The sequence below is a fragment of the Chenopodium quinoa genome, unplaced genomic scaffold (assembly GCF_001683475.1).
Source record: "Chenopodium quinoa cultivar QQ74 unplaced genomic scaffold, ASM168347v1, whole genome shotgun sequence".
Taxonomy (NCBI): Eukaryota; Viridiplantae; Streptophyta; class Magnoliopsida; order Caryophyllales; family Amaranthaceae; genus Chenopodium; species Chenopodium quinoa.
Genome location: NW_018742400.1, coordinates 87788 through 107568, shown reverse-complemented (window position 1 = coordinate 107568; position 19781 = coordinate 87788). Strand labels below are relative to the sequence as shown.

Genomic DNA, 19781 nt, shown 5'->3' with positions numbered 1-19781 from the left:
CCTTTTGGGTGAAAATTTACTTTAAGCTCTTATGGTCTGTGTAAATTCTACATTTCACTCCATACAAATAATGGCGCCAAATTTTTAGTGCAAAAATGATTGCAGCTAATTTCAAATCATGGGTTGGATAGTTTACTTCGTGGGTCTTTAACTGCCTCGATGCATATGCAATCACCTTTCCATTTTGCATAAGCACGCACCCTAAACCATTCTTTGATGCATCGCTATACACATCATACAGTCCACTATCATCCGAAAGTGTAAGCACTGGTGTTGTAATTAGTTTGTGTTTCAAGAGTTGGAACGCCTCTTCACACTTATCGTCCTACTCAAATTTCTTTTCCTTCTTCATCAAGGTAGTCATAGGTTTAGCAATCTTGGAAAAATCCTTGACAAAACGCCATAATACCATGCTAAACCTAAGAAACTTCACACATCAAATACTGTCTTGGGTGTAGGCCAACTCTTAACAGCTTCTATTTTGGCTGGGTTTACCTCTACTCCGTCCTTGGACACGAAATGTCCTAATAAGGCTACCTTTTCCAACCAAAACTCACACTTAGAGAATTTCGCATAAAGGTGGTTTTCTCTTAGTGTTTGCAGAATTGCCATTAGGTGTTATGCATGCTCTTCCTTGCTCTTTGAGTACACCAATATATCATCTATGAACACTACTACAAACTTATACATAAATTGATGAAACACCGTATTCATCAAATCCATAAAGATTGTTGGAGCATTTGTCAATCCAAAAGGCATAACTGTAAACTCGTAGTGTCCATATCTTGTCCTAAATGCGGTTTTAGGAATGTCCTCGTCAGCAATCCTCAATTGGTGATACCCAGATCTCAAGTCAATCCTTGAAAACACTGTGGCACCCTTTAGTTGGTCAAACAAATCATCAATTATTGGTAAGGGATACTTATTCTTTATGGTTAATTTATTTAGTTCCCTGTAGTCAATACACAACCTCATACTTCCATCCTTCTTTTTCACAAATAGATCGAACTGTCGTTCCCCAAGGAGAAGCACTTGGTCTAATGTATCCCTTTTCCAATAAATCTTGCAATTTCTCCTTTAACTCACTCATTTCTGCAGGTGCTATTCGATATGGTGCCTTGGATATTAGGGTTGTTTCGGGAACTAAATCTATGGTAAAGTCGATTGCACTCTTAGGTGGCATTCCAGGAATCTCCTCTAGAAATACATCCAGGAATTCATTGACTACTTCTATATTTTCAGGATTTGTCACCTGTTCATGGTCCATATTCCTAACACTACAGAAATATACTGGATGTCCCTTCTTCATGTATTTTGCTAATTTTAGCACTGAAATTAACCTTGGGCACTTGGTTTTACCATTCATCCAGTAAGTCACTGATTCATTTCCGCTTGTGACCATCTTCACTTTCTGTGATCTACAACTAATCTCAGCATTATACTTACTCAAATAGTCCATTCTTAGAATATGATCAAAGTCACTCAGCCCAAACTCAATAAGGTCAGACGGGAATATCTTTCCTTCTATTTCTAAAGGCACATTTCTAAAGGTTTTGGTACATTTCACTACCCCACCTGTCGGAATGGTTATAGGTAAATCTACTACTTTTATTGTCTTTAAATAGTCTTTAAGTTTTGAAACAATACCCTTAGAAAAAAAAGAAAGTTGCACCAGAATCAAACAATACATTAACAGGAATAGAGTTAAGAAAAAGTACCAGTGATAACATCTTTCGTGGCATCCGCCTCATGCCTACTCAAAACATTCAATTTCCCTGCAGTTCCACCCTTCTGTTGGCTGTTCCCACTGGTGGTGTTACTGTTCTTCACTCCATTCTGTTGCACTCCCTTATTCCTAGTAAAGTTGTTGTTGTATGTTCCCTTGGAAATTCCTCTGGTTTCCTCTTGAATTATTGTTGTTTTGCCTGTTCCCATTGTTATTCTTGGAGAAACACTCATACTCCTTATGCCCAAGTTTATTACAAACACGACAAGCGACCAAATTTCCCTCGCAATCCTTCCTTGGGTGATTATTTCTACACCTCTTGCAAAAATAAATCCTCCCATTCTTGTAATTCTGCGGGTTATTGTTTCTAGCCCCTCCATTGTTGTTACGTCCTCCTTGACGGTTATTACCCTGGAAGTTATTATTGTTGTGAAAGTTATTGTTATGGTGGTACTTCTGCTTCTTAAAACCATTCTGTTTTCCCTGTTGGTTACCAGAAACCTGCCCCACTTCCTTCCTCTTCTCTCTTCCATCTATCTCAGCTAACTCCTTCTTCTTCTTCTCCTCTAATGCATAAAGGTGTGCGGCCCTTCCATATACTTCATCTAGGGTCTCAAATACTTGCCCGCACAGCTTTAATTACAAATCAGTAGTTAAACCACTCTCAAACTTCCTAGCCTTTGCTTTCTCCGTAGCAACATACTCTTCAGCAAAACGGGACAACTCAATAAACTTGGTGTAGTATTTCGTAACTGACATCTTTTCCATCTTAAGGTTTGAGAATTTCTCGGCTTTCTGAATCTGCAAAAATCTAGGATAAAACTTGTCTCTCACTTTCTCTTGGAACTTAGCCCAATTGAACCCAGGTAGCGCTCTAATGGTAGTCTCATTTTGTTGCCACCAAAGGTCAGCCTCACCCCTCAGAAAATAAGTAGCACAACTCACTTTTAAGTTTTCAGGGCATCCCACAGCTCCAAATAGTTTCTCAAATTCCCTCAACCAGTTTTCCAATATGGTAGGATCAGGCTCCCCTTGATATGTTGGTGGCTTACTTTGTGCCACCTTTTTAAAGAGCTCCCCCTGAGCATCCCCATTGCCATTTGAGTTTCTTGCCAATTGTTGGGCAACTGCTGCCAATTGCCTCACTACTTCAATCAAATTGTTTCCACCATTACCAGAATTTCTCCCCCCTGCCATTTTGCTTCTCTTGAATCAAGGACAAGGGTCTATATTAGAAATGGCTATGGTTAGTTCTCAAGACATACACCCATCTATTACCTAGCACCTTTTAAACATTCACAGTAAAATTTGAAGCTAACAAATTGGGATAGCGAAAGCTAAGAATTCCCTAAATTTGTAGCTTTGTCAATCAATTATTGATTGCTAACCAACCATACATTTAATAAAGAATCATATAGATAAAAAAAAAAATTCCCATAGATTCCCATAGCTTAGAAATATTTATTGGAATTAATTTGCTTGGAATTTTGGCTATTGGAGTAGTGGTGTGGAATGGAAGATTTGGAAAATAAATGAATTTATTTATTAATAATATAAAAATTTTGACAAAGAAGTAAATGAGATCTTATTAATTAAAATAGACTAAAATTACTAAAATAAAAATTGTTTTTTAGAAACTTATGTGGTCATGCCACTTATTAATTTAAAACTAAAATAATAATAACTGAAATAAAGACTGTGAATTCATGACGAGGAAAGTTATAAAATCTAATCCTTTCGAACGTTGTCCCTTTTGTCAGTGGATTGTTTGTAGCTTGAAAGATCGAAATCAGAATCATTTGACTCCTCCATTGGTTCAGGTGACTCAGGTTCGGGTTCTACTTGTACAAAATCCCCTTCTTCCTCCTCATCCGATGAAATATCTATTATTATTGAGGTGGAGGTGGATTAGGATTAGAAATCTCCATAAGTGAACTATCTCCCTCTTGTTGTTCTCCATTTTCTGCCTAACTACCCCCTGACAAAGAAGAAGAAGAATTTCCTGGTTGTTGATTAGGAGGAGGATTGTTCCGTACTAGATTTTCGTAGTAGTAGTCAGGGTAGGGAAGATTTAAGTGCTGACAATGAGCCTTTTCCACTCTTACAAGATATTTAGTCAAGAAAGCATAATCTGGATACCACTGGCCATAATTTTCTTTGTATTTATGGTAATTTGGGATGTCTCCTGGAAGGTAAAAATCAGAAAATCTCTGTTTGACAGCAATGTAAGGAGGCTCCTCTAGAAGACAATGGAAAATCATAGCCGAAATACGATTAGGGGTGTCATAAACTCTGTCTCGTAAGACATTGCTCATGTAGGAACAAAAGTATCTGATCTTTTCTACAAAGTCGTAGGGGTGTTCATTATGTTTCTTTACAAGTGATCCCATTTGTGTATATTTGCTAGGAAAGATTGGCATCCTGTAGAGAAAAAGGCTTAGAAAAGAATTCCCTTCCCAAAAAAAATAAAATAAATAATACAGTCTTGTAGGAAATTAAGTTCGGTGTTCAATCATACAATTTTGAAGGATCACATAAAATAACACACATATTGCATGCTTTCATAAACAAACATCTAGTCATACAACATGCTTGAACACCCAAAATAAAATTATGCACATAGGGAAGAAATTAAATTCTAGCCTATATGCCCTTTATTTTCCTACCCAACCTCACCAACATGTTAATAAAAGCTTTTAACACATAATTCTTACCTCAATCCTTGCTCCCTGCAAAATTAACAAACTAAAAATATTTTTACCCTGCTAAAAAAAATCGAAATTACTGGGAAGGGGGCCAAAACTTTCGGCCCTACTAAAAAAAAATTTGGACACTCTAAAAAAAATTTGAGTGTCCCCCTAAAAAATAAAAATAAAAACAAAAAAAAAAAATCGGACCAAGATTAAATAAAAAAAAATTCGGCCCCTAAAAAGAAAAAAAATAAAAGAAATAAAATCGGAACAAATAACATTGCATAATTAAAGTAACACTTGGCCAAGTTTAAATCATAGTAAGAAAAACGTTTTTGGGTTAGTGGTAATTTAAAATCTCAACCAAAGCTTTGATACCACTCTGTAACACCCTAGAAATTCCTTTCCTTTAAATACCCACTTTACTCTTTAAAATACGATTTAGGAATATCTAAGATTACCGCCACCGTGAAAATGGCTAAGGCAACTATCAAAGATACACAGCGGAAGACTTAAAATTAAAAACCGTTTAAACAAGTCAACTCAAAAGTCAACCAAACGAAAGTAAAGTTTAAAACCAAAACAAACAAAGTCAAATAAAATTAAACTACAACTTGGAACCATTAAAGGCCCTTATTCAAAACCGTTCCAAAATCAAACCTTTGCGTTAGTCCACACAGAATAGGTCATAAATAATTAAAGCATAAAACACATCGTAAACTAACGGAAACTAGCAAGATTCACTCTTCACTCATGCCCCGTCTTGAATATGCTTCAATACTTGAAAAGCTTATCTCTACTTGTCCCCACTACTCTCCATTAAAAATGGGTCATCATAGGGCCAAGATAAAGACATGGCCAAACACACAAACACACACAATCAGCAAAGCTGAGTACATAAGCATAATTAAACACACTACCATGCTTTCACCTATCAACACACACTTACCTAAATGCACCTGTTTACAAGCACACACAAAAATCAACAAGACACTTTAACTAGATAATAAATAATTCAATTAGCGTTGATTACGCATTGAACGGGTTTTCAACTATACCCCCCCAAATAAATTGAGGTTAACTTACACGGGAGCTAATCGTGCCAGCGACAAAACCACTCAAAGGTGGCGGAATTCTTGCGCATAATAATAAATAAAAAGGAATGTACAACGTCCTGTACTCCATTAGAAGTTATGGTTAAATATAAAACCCCATAACTCCCCCATTGCTCATACTGAAGGTATATACGTTCCAAGAGTTTTGGTGCGTAATCTCTTTCACTTTACGTTATTTACATGTTATTGGACTTGGTGATGACTCTTTAAGCATAATAAATCAATCAACAATAATTATTCAATCAACCAAACATACCATTTTAATTCTTGAATAATTAGTGACCACATATTATTTAATGTTGAACCCTTTTTAATTCTACCTCAGTGTCAAAGAAAACTTAAACGCATAAAGCGCAAAAAATCCTATCCCTTGGTGTTAAACATACCTTAAGTGCACAAAGGCACCAACATACAATTTATCTCTTGTGTACATAGACACTTATATAGCTCATTCCTCATGCATAAAGCATCAATAAAAATTATTTGAACCATAATAAAATTCCTTTTCAATATTCCAAACATAATTAAACATATAGTTTAATTAATCATGCATTCTAGCACGCCATAAATAAAAGTGTGGTTCAAACACAACATGCCCAAAATATAATTTTCCAATCCATAAACCATCACAAATAATTCATGCTTCACAATTCAATCACCAACACCATTAATTCACAATTCCTTACATAAACCTTAACATGGTACTACTTGTAATTGATTGAAATCAAGCCTAGCATGATTCTACATCATCAAAATATGCTAAGTACGCGAACGTACCTTGAGTACGATCTTAAAATTTCCACGACTAGTAGAAATTGCTTACTTAAACATAATTAAACATATAGCAGCGGTGGGGGTAGCAAAGAGCATCCGTAAAAAAAAGAAAGGGGAAGGGGAAAAGAAAAAGTAGGAAAAATAAGGACGAGAGAGAGAGAAGTTTACCTTGGGTTTTCTCCAATCTGGGCAAAGTTGATTTGCCTCATAAGTGGGATATTTATACCCCTTCTCAACCAATCCCTTTTTCCCTAAACTTTTCTCTTTTAGTTTTCCCTAATCCCTTTCCCTAATAAAACTTGTTAAAATTAAACTTTCTTAAAATAAAACCCCAACTTTTACAAATAAAGAAATTAAATAAACTTTCCTTTTATAAAAATATTAGTTAAAATTCCATTATTAAAATATTAAAATTATTCAAATACTTTATAAAATACATATTTTAAATAAAATACGTATAAAAATACGGGGTATTACAGTTGAAGTCATAAAGTTTGAAACTTTGTGATAGAAAATTATTTATCTTTACATTGTTATGATTCACATAAAATTATTGAACTTATGTTCATTTTTCCAACTCCCTCTTATTTTGTCAAAAACTCAAGATTAATTTAAATTAATTAAATTAATAGTGAGTAATTGCCCTCTTATTTTTGTTGCACCAAGTTAAACCAATTTAATTAAAGAATGGTTCTTGGGAGTTATTTTGGTTAGATGCACTTTGAAATTTTATTTTAAGTTAGACTTGTTTAAATTTTCTCAATGAATTAATTCTAAAATTAATTTAGAATTGATTAGAGATTTCACACAAAATCGGGAATTAATCCTGAGGCACAAGCACGAAAACCAAGACATAATAGCCACATGTATCCCTCGACCAGCTGGGCTGCTCGCACAGCCTGCATGTGGCTGCCAAGGGACGAGGCTGCTGCGTTTGGTGCGTGTGTGCTAGGTGTGTGTGAAGAGTTGTGTGTTGACTTGGTGCATGAGGGGTGTGCAAGTTGGATGCAAGGAGTACCAGCAGTGCTAGGCAGCTGCAGTTAGACGTGCATCGAGGACTCACTGCCAAGCAGTGCCCAGCAGCATCACAGCACGCAAGGCTGAGGCTCCTAGGCAAGCCTTGGGTAGTCGATGAATTTTTCCTCTCGTTTTAATTTTTCTATTCGGCCGTTTTGTTTATTTTAATTTATTTTAATTATTTTAATTAAAATTTTGGAGGCTAAGCATCGGGTTTTGAGCGGCATTGGCAAAATTTATTTTGAAAAATTTTGGGTTTTATCGGCTTAATTTATTGGATTAATTGAGTTTGATGCGGAATTTAGTGGGAGCTTCAAATATTAATTGCGCTTATTTACAGAACCGGTTAAAACAACTTTGACTAGTTTTAATTAGGAGTGTTAATTGGATTAAACACCTAGATTAGTTACTAGTTCACGCGTGTTTATGCATTGTTACTTGTTTATCGTTGTAAAATGCATGGGCCATTCACAGATAGTGAATGGATGAATGGAATGTATATTCTCTCACAGGTTTTTTGAAATGGCAACTAGTGTGGCTCGATTAGGATAGAAAATACGGACTGTGATCCGTGATGTATTTTTGTAAATCTAAATACAGTCTGCGAACCGTTGAGTATTTTTGTACCTTAATATTTAGATTAGTCCTAATCGTAGATACTAGTAGTTGCATTTATTTTGGTCAATTCTTGGAAGACGAAGCCATGAAGTTGCAAATGAAGACCTTTTGAAGATTTTAAGATATCAAGGGGTCATGCTAGTTGCCAAATGCATATCTATTTATGTTTTTCGATATATATATGTTTATGTATATGAATTATATGTTAGATGCATGTTTAGGATTTCGAATGTTGTGATGATTAATTAAGTTCACTTAAATCAACCAACATAGAAACCCTAGGTCCCTAAATATTGAGTAAAACTTGCCATTCCAAAATAACACTTACCAACCAAATGAGGGTAGTGGTGGGCTACGCCAAAGCGAGGCATCACTACCTATCCAAGGAGCGTAAGGCATACCGAGTATGCAAGTTGGTTTTGGTTCTACTCAACGATATGAGTGATGGTGTCCTAACATGTCGTGGAAAAGTGAATAAGTTGTTGAGAGAGCATTAGATGTGACGATTTATTCAACCAAGAGTGGCTTGGAGCCATTAGCAAAGCGTTGCTTACCTTAAGAGAATGAGTGTTAAGACAAGCCAAAGCATGCTTAACCACTCTTTGTTTCTTTAGATCTTGGAATCGACTTATTCTCGCCAAATGGGGACAATTTTAATGTGTGGATAAGACGTTTAATAAGATTGAAGATTTGCATGAATACCTTTTAATTTTCAAACTTATTATGTTATTTACTTGATAAATGGTTATACTTTGCACTTAAATTTGTAGAATTCCAAATCAAACTGTATTGTTTTCCATGATTGGTAAAGGAAATCTTTGACAATGGTTCTCAAAGAAAAGTAAAGCATTTCTAAAATACAATTCTCATAAATGACTTTTATAACAAAGTCCGAAAGGACGGTTGGACATCATGTATTCAAAATACTAGGTAGTTTTGATAAAACATGAAGTATTGAGTTGCAAACTCAAATTGTCAATATTGACAACCAACATATCTTTTCACTTAATACATAGATGAGTAGGACTCATTGATGTAGTAATTGAAGCGTGAATTAAAGGAAAAGATGGAACTTTGTTTTACGGTGCATTAGATGCTAAATTATTCCTAACAAAGTATAAAAATCAAAGACTCTTAAAGAAATGGTTCTTAAAAATTATGAGATAAAGTATGATAAGAAATATAGGAAACGAGGAACGAAGAAAAGGAATAAGATTTCATTTCAACCCATGAGTTCATATTATTGTAGTTAACTTAGCAATTTGTTATCTTCACAAGTATCGGATACTGCTTGAGTGTTCCACTTTGAAAGTGACCTCAAACTATTGAAGATAAGCTAAGTTATCGACTTATAAGCTAAGAATGAAGCAAGTGGTGCTACATCAGTTGTAAGGACGTATGCTTTGTTTAAAGACCTTTAAGCTAAGGCTGGAACAAATAAATGATTATTGTGTTCCATAATTAGCAATTGATCCGTTACACACAGAAAGACTCACCTTCAAAGCAATGAGCAATAGTTGTAAATTTATTTGAATTGCATGGTTGTCTAAATCATGAGTCAAGAATGCTTTATTATAAACAAACATTATCTTAACATGATAAACTAGAAAAAGCTCAAATTCATGGGCATGATTTGCGTTCCGAACATCTTTAGCAATGTCTCATTGATAAGAATGTACTCAAGGCTCTATTAGATAGTCTCTTGATAGTTGATCGATTCGGAATCGTTCTAAGACAAGCAAGTCTTACTTGTTGAAACCGACAAAGTAAAGAGCTATTGTTCTTGGTATAGACAATTGACTCCGAAAGCTAAAGAGGATTCATTTACTTCAACGTTCACAAAGAATTTGAAAGAATATGGCTAGATTTATCAAACGTGAACAAACTTGACCTTGAATAGTTCAAGAGTTCAGTGAAGTACAGAATCGACTTGGCAATATATCAAAACATCTAGATTAGATTGAGCGATGTTTGCTTGAGCCAAGCGTGACAATCACAAAGTTATGAAATTGAAATTTTCATAAATAACTCCACGAAGAACATAGTATGTCTTCATAGAGACCTCGATGCCACTTAAAATGACTCGAACAATGATGGATCACATCCCTTCCTATAAATTTCTTAAGATTTGCACAAAGGACTAATGTTACACTAAACAAAATGTCGAAGCTAAGAAAGGATGCCATATTAAGTTATGGATAGAATTATCTTCTAAATGTTTTTTCAAGAATATGTCTAAAACTCTTAGCCACAGTGGGAGTTCACTGGCTCAGTGGGAGCTAAGTGACTCAGTGGGAGCTCACCGGCTTAGCAAGAGCTAGGTGGTTGAGTGGGAGCTTAATGGCTCATTAAAGGCTAAGATAGCTCAAGAGGGAGCTAACTGTTTGTTTTACGACGAACTTTTACCCAAAGACAATATATATGTCTCTTTGTAAGCATTCAAGTGAGACCACGAACATAGTATTTGTTGCTCTAACTGGTGTCTTTATGGAAAGTAACACATTTCCAAAACGACAAGTGGGAGGAAAATGAACTCGATGACCATCAAGCTTAGCAACAAACTAGAACTGAGAATCTCAGAAGACCTTAAAAGGACTTCGTGAGAATGCTTGATCAAGAATACTCAAAAGGACTTTACAAGTGCCTTAAAAGAGAATTCATTACGCACAAAACATCAGAAATGTTGGAGTAAGATCAACAAATTAAAAGGGCTTTGGAAGCGCCTTGTGTAGGCGTCGCTCGAAGTGTGCCTACGTTAAGCATGTTGTGAATATGCTTGGCACTCATAGGAAGTGGGAATTGACATATACGATTAGGGACAAGGAAAGTAGGGAGCCGCCAACAAGTTTTTAAGGAACTTGTAAACCGTTCACGAATCATAAAAAGGTAACCATAATAAGGGACAACGATAGGCAACAACGATTGACCCGTGAAGGTTACACCCCATTCATAATCCATGAGATTACTAACTCCATATGGTTCGGAACCACGAAAGGAGGATCGGGGATGATGGTACGAAGTGATTCATGAAGTCACATTCGCCCGTATTGGCCTCTACTCGATTCTTATAGTGAAAAGTGATTCATGCGATCTCAAAGGCATACAAACAAAGATTTAATTTGCTCCAAACTATTATTATGCTAAATTGGTTGAATATTAATGCAACAAATAATTCTAAAATATTTGTGATCACTTGAATTAAATAACAAGATTAAAAAGGAACCTAAACCGGTTATCCAAATTATCTTATTAGGCGTGATTTTCAATTACATATTTCGTTTAAACATGCAATATGGTGATCAATAAAAATAATAGAATAAACATTAATATTGGAAGCAATTCAACAATAATATTGTTAGTCAAATAAAATAATAATAAACCTAATCATGATATTAGCAATATTAAAAATAAAATAAGTAATTAAATTAATTAATTACTCACATTCCGCGCGTTCCTTTAAATCGCTACATCATGAATAAATTGTTAGTAACTTCAATAAAAAAATATATATAATAAATAGAAATTAAATTAAATTAAATAAAAAGTAGAGTTGATTTGGTCCTAACCCTCAGTTATGTGTACCTTTCACGCCTTGGTTTAAGGACAGAACCTCGGGTTAAGTATGGACTCCTTGGAGTGCTTAAGGGAAGAATGGTGTAATTAGGAATATAGGTTTAAAGCCTAGAATATGGGAGAGAGAGAGAATAGAATAATTTTTGGTGTAAAAGAGAGAAAGAGAGAAGGATTTGATGCGCCGAACTGCAGAAAGGGGATTCCTATTTATAGGGAAAATGAGTAGAGGGAACACACGAAACCCTAAAAAGATAAAATCCCTAAAAAATAACACCGCGACACAGCATAGAACACCTTGATACAGTGCCAGGCACCGTCAGACGGGAGAAAATCCCGTGACACGAGGGAAAACTGAGTGACGCGGGAAATAATTAAGTTATGAGAAGTGAAAACGCTTTTAGGGATTACGCAGAGAAAACAAGGAGCAATCCCGTGTCACGAGATGTGCACCGTGACATGGGAAGACATGTCGTGACATGGTGGATTTTTGCGACCAGATTCTTAAGCGCGTGGGAAAGAAATGAGGAAAAGACACGGGAAAGCACCGTGACACGGTGAAAAATCCCGTGTCACGGTACCATACCCCGTGCCACGTCATCATCTCACGTGACGCGGGGAATTTTCGCGTGAAAAGTACGCGGAAATAAGCACGAGAATTCCCGTGTCACGGCACCAGGCACCGTGACACGTTGAGAATTCCCGTGTCACGGTACCAGGCCCCGTGCCACGTCACTTTTCCGCGTGACACGGTGGTTTTGATGCCTGCGCGACGATTCCAGTTTTTTATGCGTTTTTAAAATCATCATAACTTTTGATCCGTAACTTGGAATAAGGCATATATATATCATTGGAAAGCTTATCAAGTCTAATCTACAACCTAATTAGAATTAGGTTAAAATGATTTGTAGATTTTAAGATATGGTCGTTTTGGGCCGAGTTTAGTTTGCTCATATCTTTTTCGTTATAGCTCGGAATTGGGCTTATGATATATGGTTAGAAATATTATTTCAAGGCCTATCAACCAAATAATAATTGGATCAAAATTACATAGCCATAAAATCAGTTTCTCTCGGTTTTGCAATGTGGACACGAAGAGTGGATAACAAGTTTTGGTTTAGGGAAATGACCTAGGAAATAGGTTGATTTATGAAATGTATTAGATAGAATATGGATTAAAGTACTCCAAAGATTAAATATTCAACCCGACAAATAATGGCGGTGAAAGGTGTACATCATCGGGTTTGGTTTTGGGGAGACATTTTTAGGTGTCTACACCTTGAAACTCAGTGGTTGATGCAATTGCCCTGTATAGGTATAGAATTCACCAAAGGCTTGGATTGAATCCTATAAATTTCTATTAAGTTAGAAATAAAACTAAGACTTACAAGCATACTATTTACTATTAGATAGTAAATAATGTTTTGTAAGATAGGTACGACAAATTTAAATTCCGAATAATGGTTAGAGGCCATGAGAATCCGAAACAGACCCCATGTTTGAAAATCATGTTTGAAACTTGATTAATTTGCATAAAGGGTGAAAGACCCATCAATTGCAAATAAGTTTTCAAGTAGAAAACAAACAAATGTGGAAATGTATATGCATACATAGCTAGATTGGTTGAAAAGGATACAATTAAATTCACGAAGTTGATTTTAATAAAATCCTATTCACCAATCAGAATGCTAAAGTCTTTTCGTGATTGTTTTAGCAAAATTGCTCATATGAAATATTGCAAAATAGATACCAAAACCGCCTTCCTAAAATAAGATTTTGGAAGTGACTATGAAAATAGTCTAAGGGTTTTGAAAATCTAAGTAAATGCTAGATTTAAAAGCAAGCTCAAGGAATCCGTCATAAGATTAATGGAAGCATTGCATATAGGAATTGGAACATGTTTTCTCATGAAGTTAATAAGAGGATTGACTCATGGAGAAACATAGAAATTCTTACGAATAAGAAGTTTAGCGGGAGTAAAAGTAAATTATATAAAGGTCCAATAAGAAGTCTACGAACTCTATTGTGAAATAACTATCAAATGCCAAATGCTTAGATTTGAAAGTATTTTCGAAAATGGACCAAGCAAAAGATGATACTTAGTACGTATTGGGTATTAAGTTCTATTATATAGACATAATAAAATGTTTGAACGTGTAAAGGAGTTTACCGTGTTAAACATGAATTGAACAACTTTGAAAGACTTTCGACCCGTATGTATAAAACTAATTAAATGTTTGAACTAAGTATAATCTAGGATAAATACTAAGTCAAACATGAAAGACTCTAATAGAGACTTTCAACCATATCACACGGCAAACTGTTTAGCAAAGACTCAGTGAAACTGAATGAGCTAAAATGACAAATTGATGGAATAAGATTGAGAATTACTCTGCAATTTAATCCATCATGTACGTTGTGATATGGAATCTTCGCATGAATTACTTTCTTAGAGCATGTGAAGTATGTGTGAAGCACCAATCAACCTGAATCTATGTATTAGCTCGTTAGATTATGGCCAAGAACATCCAGACTACTTGGATAAGTAACAGGTTGAGTTCTTGACTTGTGGAAACAAATACAGTTTGAGAATTTATGTTGCAAGCATAAGCCTTAACAAGGATTAGATCCTTAACAAGGAAGCCGTTTATAAGCACGAGCTTAAAATGAGTCGTGGCTTGAGAATGGTAACATGGACATGGATCCATGTGTAATGTGCAGGAATTTAAGGAAAATTTCCATGATCACAAGTGATTAGGGTATCCCAAATCATTGTGAGCCGTTTGGAATGAAACCCAAGCAAAGCATCATCAGGAAGTCTACTAAAATATAGGTTGAGAATATTGTTGCCTTAATGGTGATAATAAAGAAGATGTTCTATGGAAAGTTCGTTGTTGAACGTTAATAATTGTAGGTTGTCAAGTTGAAGGTCTCAATCATGAAAATGAGTGGGAGCTATCACTTGGACAATAAATCCTAAATCACATATAATCCATTACACTCTCAATTTTTATCATCTTATTATGAAAGTGATTAGTAATGAAGATGCTAAGATTAGCAAAGTAGTTACAACTAAACCTATGCAATAAGTGAACGACAACATTCACAATTGCATGAAAGAAATAAAGCATATTAGATATGGGTGTGATTTCTATAGATGTTTTATAAAGAGTGATACTCTTAAAACATTCGGAAAAATCATTTATCATAAGATGAACCATTCAGGTCTTTGAGTAATTTAAAATTTCATGCAATTTTTTTATCACTCCGTTTGCTATTTAATTGTGGTAAGAATTAAATAATGAGTCCATTCGATTCTTGAAATATTCAAAATAGGGTATCAAGACCAGTCTTGGTAAGGAAGCACCTATTAAGTGAACGTTAAAATATTATAATCGAAAATTATCCCTAATCGAGGTCATTTAAACGATGGACGATTAATGACCAATTGAGATTAGTGTGTAGTTTGATTTATAGCACCGTTTCTTGTGCTACGAGGACATGAATGTCATAAATCATTTGCACAGGTATTGGTTTAGAACCATACTGGATCGACCTTTGAGAATACTTTAAGAGATTAAAATCGTCATAAGTATACTTCTCATTATGGATATCGGAACCTATTTCCTCGACCATGAGTATTGTGAGTTCTCTTGTTTGAGTACTAGTTCGCTTTGATGTTGCCAAACGTATACCGTAATAGGGGATTATAACGGCAACACTCGGGCGGCTAGGTCCTCTCAGTGAGAGGAGCTACATTACAAGACTGGGAATGTCCCCCTACTAAAATAGGGAAGATGTCTTTGTTGTGTACAAGGCCTCTCGTAGAACGAGACTGTAAAAATGTGTAACACCCCAATAATTCTCCCTTTTCCAAACCACTTACTTTAAATAAAAATAGAGGAGAACCATTGGCATGTTACCGCCACGTGTTAAAACGTTAAGGCTTTATCAAAGTATTGCAGCAGAAATCCAACTTAAATATTAAAATAATATAATTTAGAAACCTAATAAGTCAAAGCTTACAAATTGGAACCATAAAGGCCCTTATTTAAAACCAAACCAATAATCAAAGTCCCTAAACATAATTAAAGTATTAAAACATAAATAAGTTCAACACAAAGAACGAATACTCTCAATCACACCAATCCCTTGACAATGCGTGTGTCAAATCACCGAACTTCACATCATCAAGCTAACCTGTGCAATACTGCTCCCCAATAATACAAGTGTAATAATTGGATCATCACAGGGTCATTGAAAGGCGAAGGCCATGACCAAAAGAAAACACACAAAAGCACGCAATCAGCAAAGTTGAGTACATACAAGCTACAATGCACAAAACCTGACATGCTCAACTAATTAAAGTAAATAAACATACAACTTAAATTCATTAATCAAGACTCCACACTTAAACAATTCAATTGACTCGACATACTTTCTAACCAATTCTAAACACTCGACTCTTTATATTTAATTTAATTAATTTAGTTTGGAGTAAACACATCAAGAAACATAATACTAATACTAATAATAATAATAATAATAATAATAATAATAATAATAATAATAATAATAATAATAATAATAATAATAATAATAATAATAATAATAATAATAATAATAATAATAACAACAATCATAATAATCATAGTTAAAATAATCAAGTTAAAGCATAATAATAGCAAGATCCTAGGCATGGTACTAACAAGATTAATAACAAACCCTAGCATGTCACTAAACAATAAAAATCAAAGTTTTAGCCCTAACATGATACTAACATGCTATTAGGAAAGAAGATAGGAAGCATTTCTTTAATCATACATGATATTAGAAACATTAATCATTACCCTAAACATGATACTAGGAAGCAATAAAAAATCCTAATGTGATACTAGGAGTCAAAATAATAATCTAGACAGAATTTCTATATCAAAATATCAATTAAACAATTAAATTACTTACTTGGATGCCACGTACCTCTTTCTAATAACAAATAACACACGTTAGTAACTTCAAGAAAAATAATAAATAAAAATGATTAAATTAAATAATTGAAATAGGGATTTGGGACCAAACCCTCAGAAATATCAAACCTTTCACATCTAGGGCGAAGGAAACTTATAATTGGGCTAGGTGTGTCTAGTGTTAATGTATGAGGAATTGTGTTTGTAGAAGGCTAGGCATAGAAAGAGGGAGAGAGAAAATAAGCTTTAGCTTAGAGAGAGAAGAGAATTAGAGAGTTTTATTTGAGAGTTGATTAAAGTTTATGATTGAAAAAGGGGATATATGACCTCTATTTATAGGAAAAAAGAGATTCGAAAAATAAAAAAAGAATCTGAATTCGAATCGAAATAAAACTCGATGGACAACAGTTTTTGCGGATTTTGTTTTTATCATATCTTTTGATCCAGAAGTCCAAATAAGGCATATAATATATCGTTGGAAAGATCTTTAAGTATTCTTTCCAACCCAATTGAAATTAGATTAAAATATGTCCCATATAAAAACATATGGCCGAAATTAGTGGAAGGGTGTCAGTTTAGGATAATGTTTCTTATTCCATTCATATCTTTTTCGTTATAACTAGGAATTAATAATATAATTTATCATTGGAAAGATAATTTCAAGATATATTGAATAATATAAGATTTGGATAAAGATTATTAGGCACAAAAATAATATATGACTGTCTTTGAACATCTTTAAATTCTAATAGAATTAGGATTTAAAAAAAAAAAAAGTTTTTATAAAAGGAAAGTTTTTATTTAACTCAAATTCTTTAATCTTATCTTTTCAAAGAGGATAATTAAGATCCTTTAGAAACTTATAGAAGCTTCTACTTAATCCTATTTATTATACCTTTGGACCCTCCACATGATCATTGGGCCGTAAGTAAGATTCGGTTCGAGCCTAGTTAAGTATTTTGGCCGTAACGTCCTCATTATTCATCGCAATTGGGCTTATAATATATCGTTGGAAAGGTCATTTCAAGCCCCATCCAACTACACCATTATTGAAACCATATCATGGACCAAAATAAACTGGAATGAACGTTTTCAAAAATAGGGTAAGAAAAGAAATATTTTCAAAAACAGACAGAAGAGATATTTTAATAAAAGCATCCTCATTAGTAGAATTTTCACACTTTCACCTCGTTTGATAATCAAATGACGTTAAAGGTATTCATCACTGGGTTTGGTTTTGGGGAGACACATTTGGGTGTCTACACTAAGCTATGTTGAAGACGAAGGTAAGAGAGAATACAAACAAATAACGAAACAAGTAACTAAGGAAATAAAACACTAGGAACGGGGATCAACAAGTAATCATGTCAATTGCAACAACTTGGGAACAATATGCCAATCAAAGGTTGTGAAGAATAATGATAAGAGAAATCAATTGGAATCAAAGAGCTATCTCCTAATTGTTAAGCTAGGGTTCACTATGAATAACAAATCAAGAGAATCACAATCAAAACCAATCGATAATTGCAATTCCTAAATTATTTGTTCGTGTCATTAGCAACTACAATGCAATCTAACATAATTCTCAAGGCCTAATTGAATTACACATATTCAAACCTTCATTAATCATTTTAATCTCAACAATCAATCAACACAATTCCTAAATTAATCACAATTACATAATCATACAAGTTTCATCTAATTCCTAGCCAACAACTACACTATCAACTATCATCATCTATCAACTAACAACTAAAGAAATCAAAGATCAACAATATAACAAGAACAATTACACTATCAAGAATCAAATATAAAATTTAAACCAAACAAACATGAATTTAAACAAACCAATAAGGTGAGATAGAGTTAAGAATGCTCATTGATAATAGAGAATATCTTCAACATAATTGTCACCCTTGTATCTTCAATCTCTCAATCACCATTGAAATCCCTCACTTTCTCTCTCTAAAACTACTCCTAATCTAGAGAGAGAGACCCCTAAACTAATCCATTCCTCCTTAGAGGAGAGAGAAACAACTCTTATCCAAAGAAATTCATCAATGAAGAATAAAGAAGGTCGTACAATATATATACAAAAGGAGAAAATAAACGAAATCGCAAGTAAAACACACAAACCAGCGCCCGCAGAGAAATCGACCGCGCCCACGGAAAAGAAAACCCCCAAACCTGCGCCCGCGGCTGAAACCTGCCCTCGCGGCTAGAACCCGCGCCCTCGGGGTGCCCGCAGCTTGCCCTCGGGAAGTTCTTGGTCGAAAATGGGCAGAATTGGCCTGCAGCAACTCGCGCCTGCTGCTGCAGACCACGCGCCTACGACATCAGGGCCCTCGCCCACGGCTGTGCTGCTGCGCGACTGAGCTGCAGGGTGCGTGGCCGCTCGCTGCGCGTAAGAAAGTTGTGGCTGCTGCGATGCACGGCTTCTTAGTGCTTGCGGAGTTTGCTTGGCTTGGTTTGGCTTCCCTAACTCGGCTCCGTTAAATTCCTTGAATGCACTTGAGCTCCCTCCTTGATTATTAAATCTGCGGGAACTCGATGTTCCTACAAAACAAGACAAAGAAACGAATAAGTGAGAGAAATAGACGAGAAATGAATAAAATGATAAGAAAACCATTAAAAGCAAGCATTTCCCTAAACCAACAAACAAACACGCAAATCGAGCATTATTCCCTAAAAACACGACATAAACAACTAAAAATAAGCATAGAAATATAAGGAAAACATAGCCTAAAGGTGCGATAAATGGCACAGATCAAATTACCCCAAGCTAAACTTTTGCTCGACCTCGAGCAAAACAAATCTAATCCAAGGGAAAATTGATGGAATATTCAAGCAAAGAAAAAAACAAGAAAACTAGAGAAGGTGGGAATATACATTAGCAACTAAAGACAAGCCATTTAAACCCCTAGATCGCCCTAGAGGACGAGTGATGCTCTCGTAAAAGTTTCCTAAGAGATTAACCTATAACTCTCATAATAATACAAACAAGGCAAAGCATGAGAAGGAAATCAAAAGAAAAAAAGAGCAAACACATGTTCATGAAAGGACTTTTCGAAATGTACAAGCACAAATGAATGCAAATCTTTCTAAATAAGTAACGGAGTGCACGTTTCAAGATAGCCGAGGTTGATTGAAACATAAATATGCTAAGCATAGGAACTAGAGAAACGCAATTCACATTCATCCCAAACGGTCTTATCGTATTCTCCCTACTAGTCTCATATCTTCCCCTAGTGAGCATCTCAAAAGTTCCACGAAGGAAAGAGATAATTTTGGGCTACTTGACGTC

General features: G+C 34.9%; 1 protein-coding gene across 1 annotated transcript; it reads right to left on the bottom strand.

Annotated features, from left to right (window-relative positions):
- Positions 1-2365: 2365 nt before the first annotated feature.
- On the bottom strand, positions 2366-2923 carry LOC110704075. The gene has a single exon (XM_021881861.1). It carries the CDS (start codon positions 2921-2923, stop codon positions 2366-2368), a length of 558 nt encoding a protein of 185 aa, XP_021737553.1.
- Positions 2924-19781: the final 16858 nt, after the last annotated feature.